We start from the raw sequence: 18,658 nt of genomic DNA, 5'->3' as shown, positions 1-18,658 counted from the left end.
TTCCCTTAAATCCTGTTTTTTTTTTTTGCGAATTTTTGCGGTGGGAAACGCACGTTGCATAATAATAAAAGTTGGAGGGGAGCGGCGGTCGGTGCAGTGGCACTTGAATCCCCTTTGGGGTGGAAAACCCCCAACCCAACGTGGTAAACGGCTGCAATTGTTTGTCATTAGCAAATGTTGCCTTTTCGGTGAACTTTACGAGTACATTCCCACACTCCAAATGCTCTTGTAGGCCTTGTCCTCTAGCAGACAAAATTTGTGACTGCGACAGTTTGTCCGTTTGCCCAACGAAATGCACCTCCCCCCCGTATGAGAGGAGGCCTCCACTCATTTTTAACGCATCATTTAGCCACTTTATGTAGGTGCAACATTGCAGCACAAAACACGACAAAACATTGCCTCAGGCTGTTGCAGCAACAAATTAATAAATGCAGGAGGAGACCAAGCAAAACCGCAAAACGAGTATGAATTAAAAACTGTAGTCATTATAATTGCAAAAACGACAATAAAAATATTTATTTTACAAACAATACGACCACATTAAACTACTTTTTCATGGATAGAGTTATAAACAAATCAAAAAATTACAAACCACAGCGGATTTTTCAGTCCTAAAAAGTTTACATTACCGCTAAATGCAATTTCATTAAAAGTAAGTGAAACTTTTCATTTAAAACAGTTTGTGAGTTCGCACGAAATTAAGTGTACTTAAATTAGCAGTTTCGAAAATTAAACCCAACCCCCAATAGAACCATTTTCCCACCCCTTTTCGCAGAACCCTTGACATATGCAGCTCTTTATTTGACAAAATAACGAAGTCTGTTAATGAGCGTATCCAACAAACTGTATTTCTTTTTTCGCTCCCGGCGCCAAATTAATTTTTAGCTGCACCAGAGGCGACAAAATAAAAGGTAGATGATGGTTTTAAATCCATCTATATAAACAGAGGAACGCGTTTAATTTGTACATTTTTTCCTCACTGCTCAGTGCTAAACGGTTGACAAAATGAAAATGTAAATTACAGCAAAGTTATGGACTCATTTTGGAGCTCCGATACGGGATAGGAATGGAGATGGAACTTGACTTTATGAGCACATAAAGTTCGCCTGTTGCCACATGAGACTTCGGTCTCATCTCATTAGAGAACTTTATCCGGAATCCAGCGAAACGTAAATAGATTTAGACTTCAATTGCATAGGCTTAAATACAGCTGGGCTTTATGGAAAAGATCCGACTTTAGTAATAAGCTAAACAAGAGTTTTATAATATTTTCGAATAAGAAATACTCTAAGCTAAATTCTTGTATAATATAGATTGTGTTGTACAGCCTTGATTAAAGAAATAAACCGAAAAAAATATAAGGAAAGTATTTTGGCAGCGATTATTTGTCGTTTGCTTATCAACGCACTTCCGCATCATTAAATAATTTTATCATTTGCATTATTTTCACTTTCCTAAGCACAGATGATAACGATGGCAATGATGATGATGATGAAGCTGCTTTGTGGTAGAAGGTTACAAAGTTCCCTGGGAAAGTTACGGGGGGTTGGTCGCAGGCTGATTTAACTAATTTGTAATTTATGCGACACTTCTTGCGGTTAAGTTGCGGAAAAAGTTGATGGGAAATCTTTTTTAATTAACTCAGGGGAAAATGCTAAACAATTTCGAGTTTTCCAATGCGAAAAGTTTCTCTCTTTCATGGCAAACTTAAGATATTACATTTAAATGCAGGGCTCGCGTTTTAGTGCAGTTCTTAAGTCTTTCGAGATCTGAATCTAAGGCATATATATTCCACAGCGGAAGAAGCAGAGTTGAGTTCACTTCACTCACATTACAAACCCATTAAAGTTGCCCAGAGAACACGAAAAAAATGATTTTACTGGCTGGGGAGGAGGGGTTTGTAAATGCAAATGCCAAAAGACATGAGAAGAGCATGGGACAAACGATAATGAGGACAAACAGCAGAGGCAGCAACAACTGCCACTTGCAGCTACAATGATAATGTTGCCGACTGTTGATGACAACAACATCTAGCAGCAGCAACAACTGCCACCAACAACTAGTAAGAGCAACTACACTGGAATTTAAAAGCCAAGCAACCATGTTTATAACAAAAACAAGTACAAAATAAAATAGAAACTAATAATGATTCAATTTAATTTGAAAAAATAAACACTTCTTTTTTATTTAATTTTGTTGTATTAACAATATTATTACAGTGTAGGTGCAACCTCCACTAACAACCAAACAGCCAACGGAAATCAGCCAAAGAATGCGCGCCCCAGTGAAGCATTTTCCCCCCCACCTTTTTTCGCTTTCCCCAACCCTTCCTTAAAGAAAAAAAGAACAAAAAATCTAAACGCCGTCTGTGCCTGCCACGCCCCTCCTCCTTCTTGCCCCATCAAGGATATGCCTGCCGCTGCTCATTTTCGCTACTAAATAAGACAGGCCGCCGCGTCCTCCAACAACATTTTGACATTTATTCTTCTTTTTTCGTTTGCTATTTTTTGTTATTTGCCTCACAAAATTTAGCATTTTCGTGCCATAACGTTTTAAAAATACAGAAAAAAGAAGAAAAATACATGCAACGATTTTAATGGAATAGTTTTATGCAGGGAACCCAGTTAATATTTATTTTTACCAAATGTTATAACTTTTTGCAATATCGATATATGGACCTGCCAGCTGTTTAAGCTTCTTAACAAAGGAAATCAATCTGGGAGTTAAGTTTTGACTATGGACATTTTTGTGGGCCACTGAATGCTCGATTTTGTGGGGGAAAAGCAAAAGAATTCCCAGTCATGTGAAAATGTCAGCCACTCAAAATTCGTGCGCCATTTCGCATTTATAATAAATCTACCTAAACCGAAACAAAGAGAAAAAAGAAGAAAAGAGCAAGGAGAGCTGAGAACAAAATGAGCTGAGCTGAGCTGAGTTTATTTTTGGTTTAACGATTTGGAAATAACGCCATAAAACAGGACGACAAATTATTTGGCCATCATCTGCAGAACTTTCTCATGGCATTGGCAGATGGGCGAGGGGCTGAAAACTTATTAATTTCCACAAAGTCAGCCACACGCAAAAAGAACACACACAGCGAACAGCAAACACATCCGAAATTGTGAAAAACTGTGACGTTATGCACATGAGTGAGCAAATAGCAGCAGCAACATCAACAACCAAAATGCATAGCATACTTCGCCGGGCATTAGTTGAGTTTTCGGGGGACGGATTGGTCGGTTCAGATGGAATTAAATGGGCCTGGGGTGGCAGTAGTGCCAACAAATTATGAGTAATTGCTGTGAGACAAAATGGAATTGCACTACATTAAAAATTTAAAATTAATAAAACTTTGTGTGATTAACTCTTCTATTCGAGATACCCCCACCATAGAGCATTGCCTTGAAGCGTTCTAATTAAATGAAGTAAATGAGGCATGACTCTAAATATGAAAAAATATCAACTTAGCTAAAGTAGCTAAGGTGCTCAAGAGATGAAGGTGCTCCCGCTGCTCGTTGCATACCTCAGTTCAATTCACGCAACAAAGATTAGAGGTATTTTTGACTGGTCTCGTGATATGAGTCAGACGTGGGGCTGGCCGGAAACTGGTAATCGAATTGTAACAAGAGTTGTTTATGTCGAGACCAAACGAAATGATAAGGTTATCCATATCGAGACGGTAGCGTTGAGACACAAAGTTTATGCCATTCAATTCTGGGACCAATCGAAAACTGGAGTCACAATCTCAATGAAGAAAGAGCCACCTTGTTATTACTGCGAGGTCAAATTCACCTCGAGGTACAATAAAGGCATCCATTTTATCATGAAGATCTTCTATGACGAACGGCAATAAATGTGTTCAACCCCAAAGCATGTAATTGTTGACAGAAATGGTGATATAGAATCTATTTTTAAGTTCAAATAAATTCTTATAAATGCTCATTGCTCTAGCAAACGCCTGTACTGACTGAGGATTGGCTCCTCCTTCACCAGCGACAGATTCTGATAATTGAAATTATATTCGGAGATGTTCTTGTTGAATCTTTTAAAGGCATTACCTTAATCCCATTAATGAAGTAAATGAGGCATGACTCTAAAAATGGAAAAATATCAACTTGGCTAAAGTAGCTAAGGTACTCGAAAGATGAAGGTGCACCCGCTGTTCGTTTTTTACCTCATTTCAATTCACGCAACAGAGATTGGAGGTATTTATGCCGAGACTATTGATATGAGTCAGACGTGGGGCTGGCCGGAAGCTGGTAACAGGATTATATCAAAAGTTATTGAAATCGAGGCCAAACGAAATGAACAGGTTGTCCATTTCGAAAAGGTATTTATGGGACGCAAAGTTTATGCCATTCAATTCTGGGACCAATCGAAAAGTGGAGTCACAATCTCAATGAACAAAGAGCCACCTTGTTATTACTGCGTGGTCAAATTCGTCTCGATTCACAGTAGAGGCATCAATTTTATCATGAAGGTTTTCTATGACGAACGCAGGAGCGGATACAGGTATACCTGAAGTTGCAGGTGGCAAATAATCAAAAATTAAAGCTTTATTCAAAACACCTTTACAAATAAATGAATCAAATGACAAATTCCATTTTCCTTTTCCCTCTTTTTGCAAATTTTTCTATTACTTTTTCGATGTCAATAATTATTTCAGTGTGGGTATGCAGCAATGCTAGGCCAGTTAGCCTTCCCTCACCCATAGTTGAACGCAAACATGTTTTCAACCTGCGAAGAGTTGAAAAACTACGTTCAGCCGTAGCATTGCTAACCGGAAGTGTGGCCAAAATCTGGACGAGTAGTCTTATAGCTGGAAACATATATTGGTCGCAATCATTTAGAGCTTCCGCTGCCGATTGTGGAATTGGTGTTTTCTTGCCAGTCCAGAGTTCAGACCACACTTTGTACTCCCCTTGCAAATTCGCACCGCTTTTTCCCAGAAAACATTTGTAACGTTCACCAAGCGATTCCATGAGCTTTAAAACTTCGTCTTTTTTTTCAAGTGAAACGGTTTTCACAATTCTGGCCGGTAACAGAAAATTCAAATCGAAAACTTCCAAAGTTTTTTTTGGCAGTCTCTCTTGAAGATCATTCACAATGTGATTCAATAATGGCATGAATATTGCCCTACAATAATACTCTTCAACATTAGCCATCGGATAGTTCGCACGATGCATTTGTTTTATCGTAAGCCGAGGAGTACTGATGTTAAATCCTAATCTTCCGGCAACGTTCGAGATTTTCGTGAACAATTCGTCACGAACGGCAATAAATGTGTTCGACCCCAAAGCATATAATTGTTGACTTAAATGCTGATGAAAACATAGCAGATATCAGATAATTGAAATTATTTTCGGAGATGTTCTTGTTAAATCTTTTAAAGGCATTACCTTAATCCCATTAATGAATTTAATGAGGCATGACTCTAATAATGGAAAAATATCAACTTGGCTAAAGTAGCTAAGGTACTCGAAAGATGAAGGTGCACCCGCTGCTCGTTTTTTTATACCTCATTTCAATTCGCGCAACAGAGATTAGAGGTTTTTTTGGCTGGTCTAGAGATATGAGTCAGACGCGGGGCTGGCCGGAATATGGTAACCGAATTTTCACAAAAACTATTTATGTCAAGTACAAAGTGAATGACTACGTTACCCATTTCGAGACTATATCGATGCAACGCAAAGTAATTGCTATTCAGTTCTGGGACCAATCGAAATCTGGTGTTAGGATCGAAATGAAGAGAGAGCCACCTTGTTGGTACTGCGAGATCAAATTCAGCTCGGGATACAGTAGAGGCATCCATTTTATCATGAAGGTTTTCTATGAAGAATAACAATAAATGTGTTCAACCCAAAGGCACGTATGTATGTAATTGGTGACTTAAATGGTGACGAAAACTTAGAATGTATTTTTATACCCTTGCAGAGCAAAGGGTATTATAATTTCAGTCAGAAGTTTGCAACGCAGTGAAGGAGACACCTCAGACCCCATAAAGTCTATATATTCTTGATCAGCATCACGATCAGAATCCAAATACGTATGTACGTCTGTCCGTCTGTCTGTCTGTCCGTCTGTCCTCCTTTCGGTTTTTATGTAAACTAGTCTCTCAGTTTTAAAGCTATCTCGCTGAAACTTTCCCAAAAGTTGCCGGATCGGGCGACTATATCGGATAGCTCCAATACGAGAGAATGGAATAAAAAATTCTTACTCCGTTGTTTTTGATCAGATCGACTTGATTCCTTCCAGATGGCGTTTTCTAACTGCTATTGAATTTCGGATTAAATTTTATCAAAATCGGATAACTCCATCATATAGCTGCCATAGGAGAGATCAAAATATATATATATAAAAAATGGAAAAAAAATTATAATGTTGTTTTTAATGCCACGAGCATGATTTTTGAAACATCAAGTTTTTCAAATACTCTTAAATCGAGAAAAAAATTTCATAAAAATCGGAGTACTATATCATATAGCTGCCATAGGAAAGATCGAAAAATCTATATAGAAATAACGGAAATAAAATTATTACCTCATTGTTTTTCATCAGACAATCATGATTTTTGGAATATAGAGTTTTCCGATGAGTCTTGAGTTACAAATTAAATTTCACCAAAATCGGACGACTATATCATATAGCTATCATATGAACAATATGGAAATCGTCATAGATTCGATGCTGTTTAGCCTTTTTGTATTTTCTTAGACATATTTAATGACTGCAAGGGTATATAAGCTTCGACTTGCCGAAGCTAGCTTTCTTTCTTGTTGTTCAAATAAATTCTTATAAATGCTCATCGCTCTAGCAAACCCCTATACTCGCTGAGGAGTTTCTCCTCCTCCACTAGCGGCAGATCCAGAAAATTTAAATTATTTTCAGAGATGTTCTTGTTAAATCTTTTAAAGGCATTACTTAAATCCGATTAATGAAGTAAATGAGGCATGACTCTAAATATGGAAAAAAAAGCTACTTGGCTAAAGTAGCTAAGGTACTCGAAAGATGAAGGTGCACTTGCTGTTAGTTTTTTATCTCCTTTCAATTCACGCAACAGAGATTGAAGGAATAAGCTGGGCTAAAGATATGAGTCAGACGTGGGGCTGGCCGGAAAATGGAAACAAAGTTTTAACCAGAGAAGTTAATATAAGGTTCAAACTAAATGAACAGGTTGTCCATATCGAGACCGTATCATTCGGACACAAAGTTACTGCTATTCAATTCTGGGACCAATCGAAAACTGGTGCTCATATCACAATGAAGAAAGAGCCACCTTGTAATTACTGCGAGGTCAAATTCACCTCGACATACAGTAGAGGCATCCATTTTATCATGAAGATTTTCTATGAAGAATAACAATAAATGTGTTCAACCCAAAACCACGTATGCAATTGGTGACTTAAATGGTAATGAAAACAAAGAATGTATTTTTGTGTTCAAATAAAATCTTATACGTGCTCGTCGCTCTAGCAAACGCCTGTACTCGCTGAGGGGTTTGTCCTACTGCACTAGCGGGAGATCCATGTAATTGGAATTATGTTCGGAGACTATCTTCCTGAACCTTTTGAAGGTATTACTTAAACCATTAATGAAGTAAATGAGGCATGACTCTAAATATGGAAAAATAGCTACATAGCCAAGGTAGCTAAGGTACTGAAAAGATGAAGGTGCACCCGCTGGTCGTTTTTTACCTCATTTCAATCGTCGCAACAGAGATAAGAGCTTTTTTTAGATTGAGAGATATGAGTCAGACGTGGGGCTGGCCGGAAAATGGTAACAGAATTTTAACAAAATTGATTTATAAAACCTATAGACAGAATGCTATCGTTACCCATGTCGAGACTATAGAAATAGGACACAAAGTTAGAGCTATTCAATTCTGGGACCAATCGAAAACTAGTGTTGATATCAAAATGCAGAAAGAGCCACCGTGTTGTTATTGTAAGGTTATGTTCAGCTCGAGGCGCAGTAGTGGCATCCATTTTATCATGAAGATTTTCTATGAGGAACGGCAACAAATGTGTTCAACCCAAAAGCAAACCGTGATGAAAACATAGAATGTATTTTTGAGTTCAAATAAATTCTTATAAATGCGCATCGCACTAGCAAACGCCTGTACTCGCTGAGGAGTTCCTCCTCCTCCTCTAGCGGCAGATCCAAAAAATTGCAATTATTTTCGGAGATGTTCTTGTTAAATCTCTTAATGGCATTACTTAAATCCGATTAATGAAGTAAATGAGGCATGACTCTAAATATGGAAAAGAAAGCTACTTGGCTAAAGTAACTAAGGCATTCGAAAGATGAAGGTGCACTTGCTGTTCGTTTTTTACCTCCTATCAATTCACGCAACAGCGGAGAGACGTATTTATAGCAGGCCTGAGTGTATGAATCAGAGGAGGGGCATCCCGGACGCTGGTAGCAAAGTTCAAATAAGACATGTTAAGGTCAGGGGCAGACCAAATGAACGTGTTGTCCATATCGAGACGGTAGCATTCGGACGCAAAGTTACTTCTATTCTGTTCTATGACTTCTCGTGTATTCGTGATACTCATATCACAATGGAGAAAGAGCCACCTTGTTATTACTGTGACGTCAAATTCACCTCCGCATACGGTAGAGGCTTCCACTATAGAGCGCATATTTACTATACCGATAATAGATGGTAATAAATGTGTTCAACCCAGAAGCAAATGATGATGCAAACATAGAGTGTATTTTTGAGTTCAACTTAATTCTTATAAATGCTCATCACTCTAGCAAACGCCTGTACTCGCTGAGGATTTGCTCCTCCTGCACGAGCGGCAGATCCAGATAATTGGAATTGTTTTCGGAGAGGTTCTTGTTGAATCTTTTGAAGGCATTATACGTTTCCATCTCCGATTTGGCCTTGGCCAGAGCCGACTGAATAAGAGACAACTTGCTTGTCGACAGATTTACGACAGAAGTGGAGCTATTGGTTCTAGTTTTTTTGGAACCCGACGGTCCGTTTTGTTCAACCAACTTTTTTATAGTTTCAATAAAAGCCAGTAGGTCCTTTTCGTTGGTGAAACTTTTCATCAGGAACTCCATGCACTTCCCGAAGTCATTCCCCGTGGTCTCCAAGGCAGCTTGAGCGGCCTGAGCCTGAAAGCCAAGTTGTTCGAGTGTGGAGAGTAAAGATTCATCCACAGGAGGAGGAGCTGCGGGCAGATTGGCCCGGAGTTCATCCGAATGGCGCTGCAGGAGATCCAGACTTTGCTCCAGATTGTTCTTGGTTCTCTTGAGAGCCTCCACCACCAAGCGCCGTTCGAATCCCATCTCCACGAGTCTGGAAACACTGCGTGGATCCACCCAGTCTCCCCCGGAATTCGCTCCCCTCATCTCCTGGTTGACCTTCCTCAACGGAGCCGAGTTCTTGCGCTCCTCACTGATCTTCTCCCTACGCTCCTGGATAAACTGGATGGCTCTATCCACATTGCCGCCACAGGATCTCAATGCTAATCGGGCATCCGACTCCTCGTAGCCCATTTCCACCAGGCTAGAAAGCTGATTGTCGTTGACCTTCAGTTCGTCCAAGAGCTTGGCCGCCTCGTCCAGTCGCTCGTAGGCCTCATCCCTGCGGTTCTGGTGGAAGAGGAGAACACCCTGCAGCAGGTGGAGCCTCATGATCAGAGCCCTCTCGGGACAATTGGCTCCCCTGATCAAATGCAATCGATTGAACTGCTCGCCGTAGCTCTTGCGAAAGCTCCTCTCGCAGATATCCAAACGCCGCTGGGCATCCGGCAACTGGGTGATGTTCTTCAGGCTGAGATAGCACCACACTATGTCCAGATTGATCAGGGCATAGTTGTCCACTGCCTCCAGAAACTTTGAGTTGCACCGCGAGAAAAGTTCGTCGGCTTCGAGAAGGAGAAGCAAAGCCTCGTCGTAGTTTTCTTTTCCCATGGAAACCCTCGCCACTTCGTACATACTCATGGCCATCAAAAGGGATCGATTTTCGTCGGGCGGCAGGAAAATCGGCCGCCCATCCTGATCCTCCATTTCCATAAAGCGATGATCGGCATTCGCAACTATCTCCACATCCGCTCGAATCCTTTGGATGCGTTCGTGCAGCTCTTGAGTCTGATTTTCTCCGCCAACGATCACCATTAGTTGGTGATTGGTCTTCAGACCCTGCGAGGCCAGCGATCTTTGCCCGTCGATAATGCGACCTCTGGAGATGCACTTCACCTGACTGGCATCACTCAAGTTCAGCTTCTTGGCCAGCTCCTTGTGCAAATCGGACCCCAATCCTCCCAGCGAACACTTGACTTCCGTCATTTGCGAAGTGCCTCCCTTGCTGTCCACACACCGCACATTGAAGGTGGCCAAACCCGTGTCGTCGAACTCCCTTCGAGCAGCCAACTTCCGCAGCGCACTGTCCTGCAGTTCGACCAGGGCACACCGGCAGTTGGACACACTGATGCCCAGATCCCCATTCAAGTCCCTGGCCAAGCGGTCCATCTCCGAGTCGATGCTGCCCACGCCCTCGAAGTAGTACGGCTCCTCCCACAACTTGATGTCCTGCTCCCGCAGGCGAGCCCGCAGCTTGATAAACGTATTGTCAATCTGGGACATGTTCAGTTAGTTCCTGCACTACTCTGAATAATTTTTGATTAATCATCCAAATGTTTGACGTTTTTCCCCTGGCTACTGCTACTTTGAGATATCCCTTATCGCTTTTTCTTTCCTTTTAAAAACGGGTTGGAAACTAAACTAATTTTGCTAGGTACTTAGTTTTCCATATCGGTAAGTGGGTTCAAGAACCCTTTTCGCACCTGTCATCCTATCTATCCAATTAGCAATGAAGTGCATATAACTTAAGCCAAAGCGATAGCATTTGTATGCATTGTTACACTTAGGTATATTCATTATCTTATCTGATATTTGGAAAGGCAAGCAATTTAATTAAAGGCATTAAAAAAGTAAAATAAAAGTCAATCAAACTGTCGTATGAAGTTTCTTTTTCTGCTAAAACATTTAGTATTTTCTTAAAGTAAACATTTACATAGAATCAATGCACACGTTGATGTTTGGCAAAAAAGAATTGAAGGAAGCCGAAACACTATTGGTGGCATCCACGAAACAGGAACTGGTATCTTTGGGCAATTTTGCAATAAGCTTCAGGGTCTCGTTGATCCTCCTGGTCAACTTCATCGAGGATATAAACAATTTCCAGAAGCATTTCGATGTGTTCTTGATGACCGAACCATCGGAATCGTCCGTAGCACACAGTTGAGAACGCAGGTGGATGATATCATTGCAGATATTAATAATCTGCTTCACGGAGTTCACAATCTTGGCCACATCCTTGGGAATCGCCGTGCCACAGGCATCAATGGCATCCACGTAGTTGGTGCAGGAACTCAGGATGTTCACCACCTCCTTGATGATGCAGTTGGTGCCACGAACCGTGGTCAAAGCTTTGCGAAGGATTTTCCTGACACTTCCCACAAAGCCCCGTTCCTCCACATCCATATAATCCAGTTCGTTATCCAATTCATCGAGCAGCTGTTCCAACTCCGATTCAAAGTCGAACTCAAAGTCCAAGTTTTGATCGCTCCATCTAATTGAACTGGCCTGCAAATAAAATAATTGAATACAATTAAGGTTACCTTTATTAAAAAATTAAAAATAAAAAATCACCTGAGTTTTAATCAGGCAGGTGGCCGAAACCATAACCAAAAGGACAAGTGTGATGGCTTTCATTTTACTGGTTAATTAACGAATGTTTGTGGCCCGCAATTAGTTATCAGTTTATATACCCGCGAAGAATTGCGTCTTATCAAAAATCAAATCTATTCATGGAGTGCCCACTCCAACAATCTAAATCTATCAAACTAAGACATCACTTAAATAGTTTACACTTGATACCGAAAAAAGTTTACCAAGTCAATTTAATATTCTATTTTATTTTTTTTAATTGATAAGAATACATAAAATACGATGAAAAAATTATTTTGGGTAACTTTTCCGTGAAATAAATACACAACATTTTCCTCAAACTATATATCACACCACATCGAGTAATCGCACCGCGAAATCCACTTGGCCACCCTTAAGAATCGAGGCTCAGGACGAATTAAAAGCCGTAAACCACAGACAAAAAGGGAAGAGAACCACAATCGAATGGTGGCAGCCGACAGATTCCGGACACAATAGAGGACAAAAGGAAGAGAATTTGTTGCCATTGTCAGCTTAACGCGCTCAGTTCACTTTGTCCGGGTTATAAATGGTAACGTGTGGTTAAGGGTTAATAACTCCCACTAACGGAGGCGGAAATAAAAGGCCAGGACCAAGACGTTTTATATATACAAAAGAAAGTCGGCACCCCGCGACAACAAGTGTGGCTGCTAATGAAAAGTGCCGTAAATGTCTGTCGTAGAATCGTTTGGCTGTCGAAGGGATTGGATTGTGGGTGGTCTGTCATTAGGTTAGACGGGGTCTTCCCTTTTCGGGGGGAGTGACAATTTCCCTGGTGATAAAGTAGCTGACTGCGTTGTTTAAGGGGGTTCGTTTCGAGTTTACATCACATCCTAAGTTTCCTCATCCTCATTTAACCATCCTCATTTAACCATGATGATATCCTGTAAGCAACTGCAGCATTAGTTTAGTTTTGATTTTTGGGTCGATTTTATTTAAAATAAAAAAGTTATGTATGTTACTTAAAGTGTTTCCGTACCGTAACTAATTTAATTTGTAAACAGTTTTTGAAATATAACAGTGTTATAATTCAATATAACTTATATTTTTTTGCCTTTTAAGTTAATTTTTGGGTCGATTTTCTTGACATTTTGTTGATGCTTGCTAAAAATCCTAAAAATGCATTTTTCGAAAAACAGCCAAAATTCTGAAAATCCTCCTGTTGAGACCCTCAACCTTCGTCGCTTAAAAGTTATATTCCAACAGGAACATCGTTTTTTTTCTTAGAGCTGTTCAACTTGTTTCTTTTGCCGTCGCATCTGCACTTGGCATAAGTTAAATGTCGAGTAAATGTGGCTGACAACCATGATGATGCATCGTTGCCTGCATACGACACTTTTTAAGATCCTTGTCCTGTCCTTTTTGCCTTCGTCGTGGGCATGCAGCGAGTATGAAATCAATGACATGTTGTCGGCAAACTTTCCTCGGCACTAAGAGAGTTTTATCCCCCTTCGGGCATTAGACTAATATGAACTGATTTACCCCCGAACGAGCCCCACCCGAAAGTTGACAAGTGACAAGTCACATTGTTGTACATTAAATTAATGAAATCATTCCGCAACTTTTACAGGTCATGGCCGCACTCATTGCTCTCCTTCGATTACGGGAAACTTGAAGTGTCTGTCCGGATTTGCGGCTCATAAATATTGAGCGCATTATGTCATGAGCAGAAGAAGGGGGCGGAAGGATACGGGCCTGCAGTCAATTGTTGGTCATCAATCTTTTAAACAAATGCGGTTCAATGCCAGTGACAGCGGCCTCAGCCAAGGGGGGTGGAATAAATTCAAGAAAGGGGGGCGAAACACTGCTGCTGAAAGGCTGACAAAAGGACAACACCAGATAAAGATGGGTTTCTGAAAATTAGGATCATCTGAACTAAAGAAATACCCTTCAATTTTAAACAAGAATGTTGATATTCAAGATATTTAAAAAGTATTCTAGTCATGCGTTAAATTCAATTTGTAATAGAGATTTTTTTAAATAATCAAATTAGGGCTCCGTGTCGAGCTCATAAATATATTTTGTTTTGTCTGCTGTTTAAAGTAAGTTAATAATAATAATAAAATGATACCCTTTAAGCATTTGAAGGCCTACGTTTTTTCAGTAATTCTGCTGTGGATCACATATACCTTGATTTCCGCCGAACACGTTGTAATCATGGGACACTGGCGGCCGAGGGATTTTCTCATTCATAACCAGACTGTGTTTGTTAAAGGCAGAAAGAAAGGAAAGATCGCGCACACTTTTCATTACACTCAAGACGTGATTCAAAGACCAACAGCTCTTCCCTTCACTTTTCACTTCATCTTCTATTTTAGAGGGACCCGATTGTAATCAGCGCAATTATACTTACGAGCTATCAAAAGTCTAAGATTGCATCAGAGGGAGTTCTCCTCGAAGGTGGACCAAATAACATATACTGTGCCATTCGATTGTCGGCAAGAAAAAGCTATGACCTAAACTTCAACATTCTAATTTATTCCAATAACAAAACCCTTGAGTTAAATCAGCTTGCAGCGATATGAAAGTAAAAGTTTATTTAATATTCTTTAAGGTTTTCGGTACCGCAACTAATTAAATTTGTAAACAGTTTTTAAAATATAAAAGTGTTAATACGAAGCGTTACTTCGATATTGTGAAACTTTGTTTTCAGTTCATTTGTTGTTGAAGTCGATTCCGAAGATGGGTTATTTTATAAAGACTTTTCTTGCCACAGTTGCAATCATAGCAACTGTAAACGTTGCTTTTGCAAATGACGATAGAATTACGATTTTTGGAGATGTGAAACCAGGTGCTACCGTTTTCCACAAAGCGGAAATTGTCGAGCCTAAGAAGTTATTGCGCGTCGTTAAAAAGACAGTCTTCTTTAAACCCCAAGTAAGAGTGAAAGAACCATAAAATGAAATACTTGTTTAAATAAATATGAATCCATTTACACACAGGCCCACAAAATAGACGCAATAAGGATCACCGATAACAGTGGCCACAAAGGCGGTACTCCTGCATTGCTCGATGGAGGTCCAGGTACTAATTATGCCAAGATTCAGTTCCAATCTAACCGAAATCATCCTCTGAACTTTACTTTGGAGTACTTAGGTGCCCCTCCTAGTGCATTTTACTATTCTCAGAAAATTTAAAAGCCTTTTTCAATCAAAAAAAGTGGCTTTATTCATTTCAATACAATAAATACAACTATTGTTTGCTTTTGTAAATATTCCAATATTTTTTGTCTGTGTACCAAGTTGAGTTCAGCTTCCAAGTTAACCAGAACAGCAAAGAAATTTCCCACAACAGGATGGGAGCAACGATGAACCCTCGTCTGGATTTGATGACCATGGCGGCGACATATTACTTCCTTATTTGTGGGCCGTGCCCGCGACCTTTCACCTTTTCCCCGTCACGCTCCGCAAAAGTGAAACATTAGGCCCAGAAAGCACATTGTGTGCGAAGTGTGCGTGTGTTTCGCATTAAAACAATGACGTGGCGCAAACATTTTTAGCGCTGACAGCGAGCCAAACATCCGCCAGATAAAAATGCCGGCGAACAAGCACACAAATTTGATTGAATCAACTGTGGCGATGGATCCTGCTTTCATCCCCTCCCCGCTTTTGGCCATTGTTTCCGTCCATCCAAAGGGGTCCTGGCCATTTGCTAGTCGTTCTGCCAAACTCGCCGCTGGGATGATAATGATAAGCGCATAAAACCATTAAGTGATTCCACTCAAATGAGCACGTTAGACTGACTGCGAAGCTTACTGGCAGATCTGCCGTCAAGCTGCACTGGGAAAAATATACTGAAGAGCTTGTGATTAAGTAAAGAAAAAGAAAAGAATCATGCCTGTATGATTTCACTGTATTCCCATCCACTAATTGAGAAGCTCACAGCAGCCAAATCCCTCGCTCCGTTCCAAGTAAACGTGAACCTATAAAAAAATAAACAAAAGGAACAATTTTTTGTACTCCCAAGCTGAGCAACACGACATGGGAACTCGGATAAAGGGGCAGTGGCAGGAGCTCTAACGATGACAGCGATGTCCTTAAACTCCCGGCAAAGGGAATACGGGGCCAGGTGGGCGGATCCGGGGATCCGGGATCCGGATCTCAGGGAAGGACGACGCCCCCTTCATGTTAAATGGCCAACAAGGTGACAATGCAGATATAATGCTCATAAGCAGACGGCATAAAGAGACAAACGTGATGCGACAACGACCAACGACCATTATGTCGATGATTCGCAGGACGTTTCGCGAATCGCGATTGATAATGCTCACTTACTGGTAACCGAAATGGCGGTAAAAAAAAATCGCTTATCGCTCGACTTTACGCACAATATAACAGACAGATGTCAGTGGATTGCCCAACGATGTCGTTTAATGCGAATCAATGACAAATGAAATGTTATTGAAAGACAATCAATAGGAAGACAAGTTTTCCTGAAGTGAGTTTTGTAATTTCTTGAAGTCACATTGAAAGTTCTGAAAGCAGAAAAAAGAAATCAGAGTAATAAGTTGAAAAGCCACCCACATTTCCAACCGAAACTTTGCGCCGCCGACATTAGTTAATTGTCACCCGCTTCAGTTTGCAAACATGCATTTGGCCAAAAGCCAACACGGCCAAAAAAAAACAGAAAATAAAAAACCCAGCCAGAACGGAAAAAATAGAGAAATGGTTACAATTTAATTAAGTTCTTGGTACGTAATTTGCGCCAACACTTAAAGTTCTTTCCCTAACTTATTTTCATGCAGCTTTTGCTCGCCTTTTTTATAGTTTTATGCTGTTGCACCTTCGGGCTCGCTGGCAACGGCAAAGTCGACTGCTAATTACACAAATGTTTCAACTTTAAAACGCCGACGCCATTTCACGCGCTCTGCGTGTGAAATTTATAAATGTCAACTGCAAGAGCCACCCGCCTTCACTTTGCACTTTGTTTTGTCTGTTTAACTTTTGTTCATAGCTCGCTGACTTTTGCTGATTGTGCAGAGGTTGCAAACTGGTGGCGAAACCCACTCGAAGTCCCTGGAACCACCATCTCCACCGGCACTTACAGTTTCTAGTTCTTAAAAATTAAAAAATAAAACATAAAGTGGGGAAAGAGTCGGGACTGCAGATAATTCTGAAATAGAGACATTATATTTTATGCAAGTGCAACAGTGCGTATGCGTGTTAAAAATTGTTGTGCTCCACAGTTGCAATTTCATACTTGTTGGCGTGCTTTGTATAATATAAAATATTTTTACAGGCAATGCGATATAAAATGAATTGTTGAATAGTACAAAAATGATAATGTTTAAGGAACAAAATACATATTATTTAAGTTAATTTTAATGAGTTGAAAAGGGTCTTATTTATAACATTGATATTCTTAAAAAATTAAAGAGATTTCTGATTCAAGGTTTTCCCAAATGCTTCTATTCAATTTAGATCTTTGGACATGTCAACGTTTGAACTTCCAAGGCATTCATTTAACCAAAATAAAGGCTTAGAACCAGACTTAGACTTGCAAAAAATAAACTGAGCCAAAGAACCGATATATAATACACAAGGACACATAAAATTGCATTACACACACGGCGGCGAGGATGTACACGAATAAGGCTCCAGAACACATTTGGCAGTTACTGTCAGTCAATCTCCATTAAGTCCATCCCCAACACCTTATTGAATTTTATTGTAAATTGGAAAAAAAGAATTGCACTGACTGCAAAAGGCCAAATGGGAACAGAAAAACAGGGAAAACCGGAAAACAACGAGCAGCAAACGTCAGACAAAGATTTGAGAAAAAAGGCAAATTGAAAAGGAAAACAAATAGCTGGAGATAGAGGGCGTTGGGATTGAGGGCGAAGTTTTCAATTAATTTGCATAAACGACCAAACGATTATGTAATTTGTACATCCACATAAATTATCACGCAGTGGCAATAGTTTCCAAATATGCACCCCAGACAGAATGGAATGAAGGAGTTTGAGGTCCTGCGACGAGGGGTTAGCTTATTAGAAGCGAATGAAACTGGCAACTATCAATAAATTATCAACTGGGGCGTGGTAGTCAGGGTGTCCCAAAAACCACAAAAAGCACAAACATTAGAGGTGTTTTTGGGCGCCCTTTCGCCAAGGGAATTCGACTGGTTCAAATGAACTAGAGATGTTTTGAAAATTGGAATTTTTCAATATTTACTTTCACCTTTTTATTACAATTTTTAGTATAGTAATTTACAATTTTTAGTAAGTGCAACAATAAAATATAATCTTATAATAATAAACATAAAAGTAATTGATTTGACAGAAAGGATAACTTGGCTTCATAACTCTTGATAATTCAAAAAAGTTTCCTTGTCAATATATTGACTTCAATCCCTTCTGGTTAATCAATCATGAACTGAACCAGATTCTCTAGTGTACTCAGTACCAACCAAAACCTTCCCTTGACAAATTTTTGGGGCTAGGACATTGTGGCATAGTAGGTGCTTGCCAGGGACCGCAAATTTTATGCACGTTATAAATCACGGCCAAACAACGACGACAGCGCCGAGGACGACTGCAAAACTGTTCACATTAATTGTTGCAACGTCATTTTCGGGCCTATTGTGTTTGGCCAGCACCACGAACCCTGGCCATCCCACACAAAACCCAGGCGCCCCAACCACCCAAAAGAGAAACCCCACCACATTCGGTGGCGCAGGCCAATAAAAGGCGCTTTCTGTGTGTGCTCCAGACGCCTTTTTGTCACGTGGCAATTTTCGCAAAAGGAATTCCAACAATGTAGACGTTTTCTCTACAGCAAATAATCACAGGAAAAAAGAAGAAAGTCCAACTATTTTTTTTTTGTATTATCATCATAGGCAAATGTTCATGGGTCGTGGTGCCTGGAGTCCATAAAAAATTGCTGTTTAGTAGCTGGATTTGTGGATTTGTCAAAGGCTCGACGATGGAGCGCGG

The 18,658-nt window shown here is 40.1% G+C and overlaps 3 protein-coding genes and 1 pseudogene across 3 annotated transcripts; 1 reads left to right on the top strand and 3 right to left on the bottom strand.

Moving 5' to 3' along the window:
* Positions 1 to 8,694: 8,694 nt before the first annotated feature.
* LOC108096019 (NEDD8 ultimate buster 1) lies at positions 8,695 to 10,652 on the bottom strand. Its single transcript, XM_017197369.2, has one exon. It carries the CDS (start codon positions 10,597 to 10,599, stop codon positions 8,752 to 8,754), a length of 1,848 nt encoding a protein of 615 aa, XP_017052858.2. The 5' UTR covers positions 10,600 to 10,652; the 3' UTR covers positions 8,695 to 8,751.
* A 316-nt stretch (positions 10,653 to 10,968) lies between these two features.
* On the bottom strand, positions 10,969 to 11,753 carry LOC108095689. Its single transcript, XM_017196860.2, has 2 exons — positions 11,668 to 11,753; positions 10,969 to 11,601 (listed from the first exon to the last, which is right to left on the bottom strand). The coding sequence occupies exons 1-2, from the start codon at positions 11,728 to 11,730 to the stop codon at positions 11,026 to 11,028; spliced, it is 639 nt and encodes a 212-aa protein (XP_017052349.1). The 5' UTR covers positions 11,731 to 11,753; the 3' UTR covers positions 10,969 to 11,025.
* A 2,044-nt stretch (positions 11,754 to 13,797) lies between these two features.
* On the bottom strand, positions 13,798 to 14,187 carry LOC108095647 (annotated as a pseudogene).
* Positions 14,188 to 14,368: 181 nt separating this feature from the next.
* Positions 14,369 to 14,936, top strand: LOC108095705. The gene is made up of 2 exons (XM_017196878.2): positions 14,369 to 14,601; positions 14,667 to 14,936. The coding sequence occupies exons 1-2, from the start codon at positions 14,407 to 14,409 to the stop codon at positions 14,859 to 14,861; spliced, it is 390 nt and encodes a 129-aa protein (XP_017052367.1). The 5' UTR covers positions 14,369 to 14,406; the 3' UTR covers positions 14,862 to 14,936.
* The last annotated feature ends 3,722 nt before the right edge of the window (positions 14,937 to 18,658 follow it).

Source organism: Drosophila ficusphila, unplaced genomic scaffold (genome assembly GCF_018152265.1).
Source record: "Drosophila ficusphila isolate 14025-0441.05 unplaced genomic scaffold, ASM1815226v1 contig_791, whole genome shotgun sequence".
NCBI classification, from domain to species: domain Eukaryota; kingdom Metazoa; phylum Arthropoda; class Insecta; order Diptera; family Drosophilidae; genus Drosophila; species Drosophila ficusphila.
Note: the sequence above shows the minus strand (reverse complement) of the source record. Positions and strands in the feature narration are given on the sequence as shown.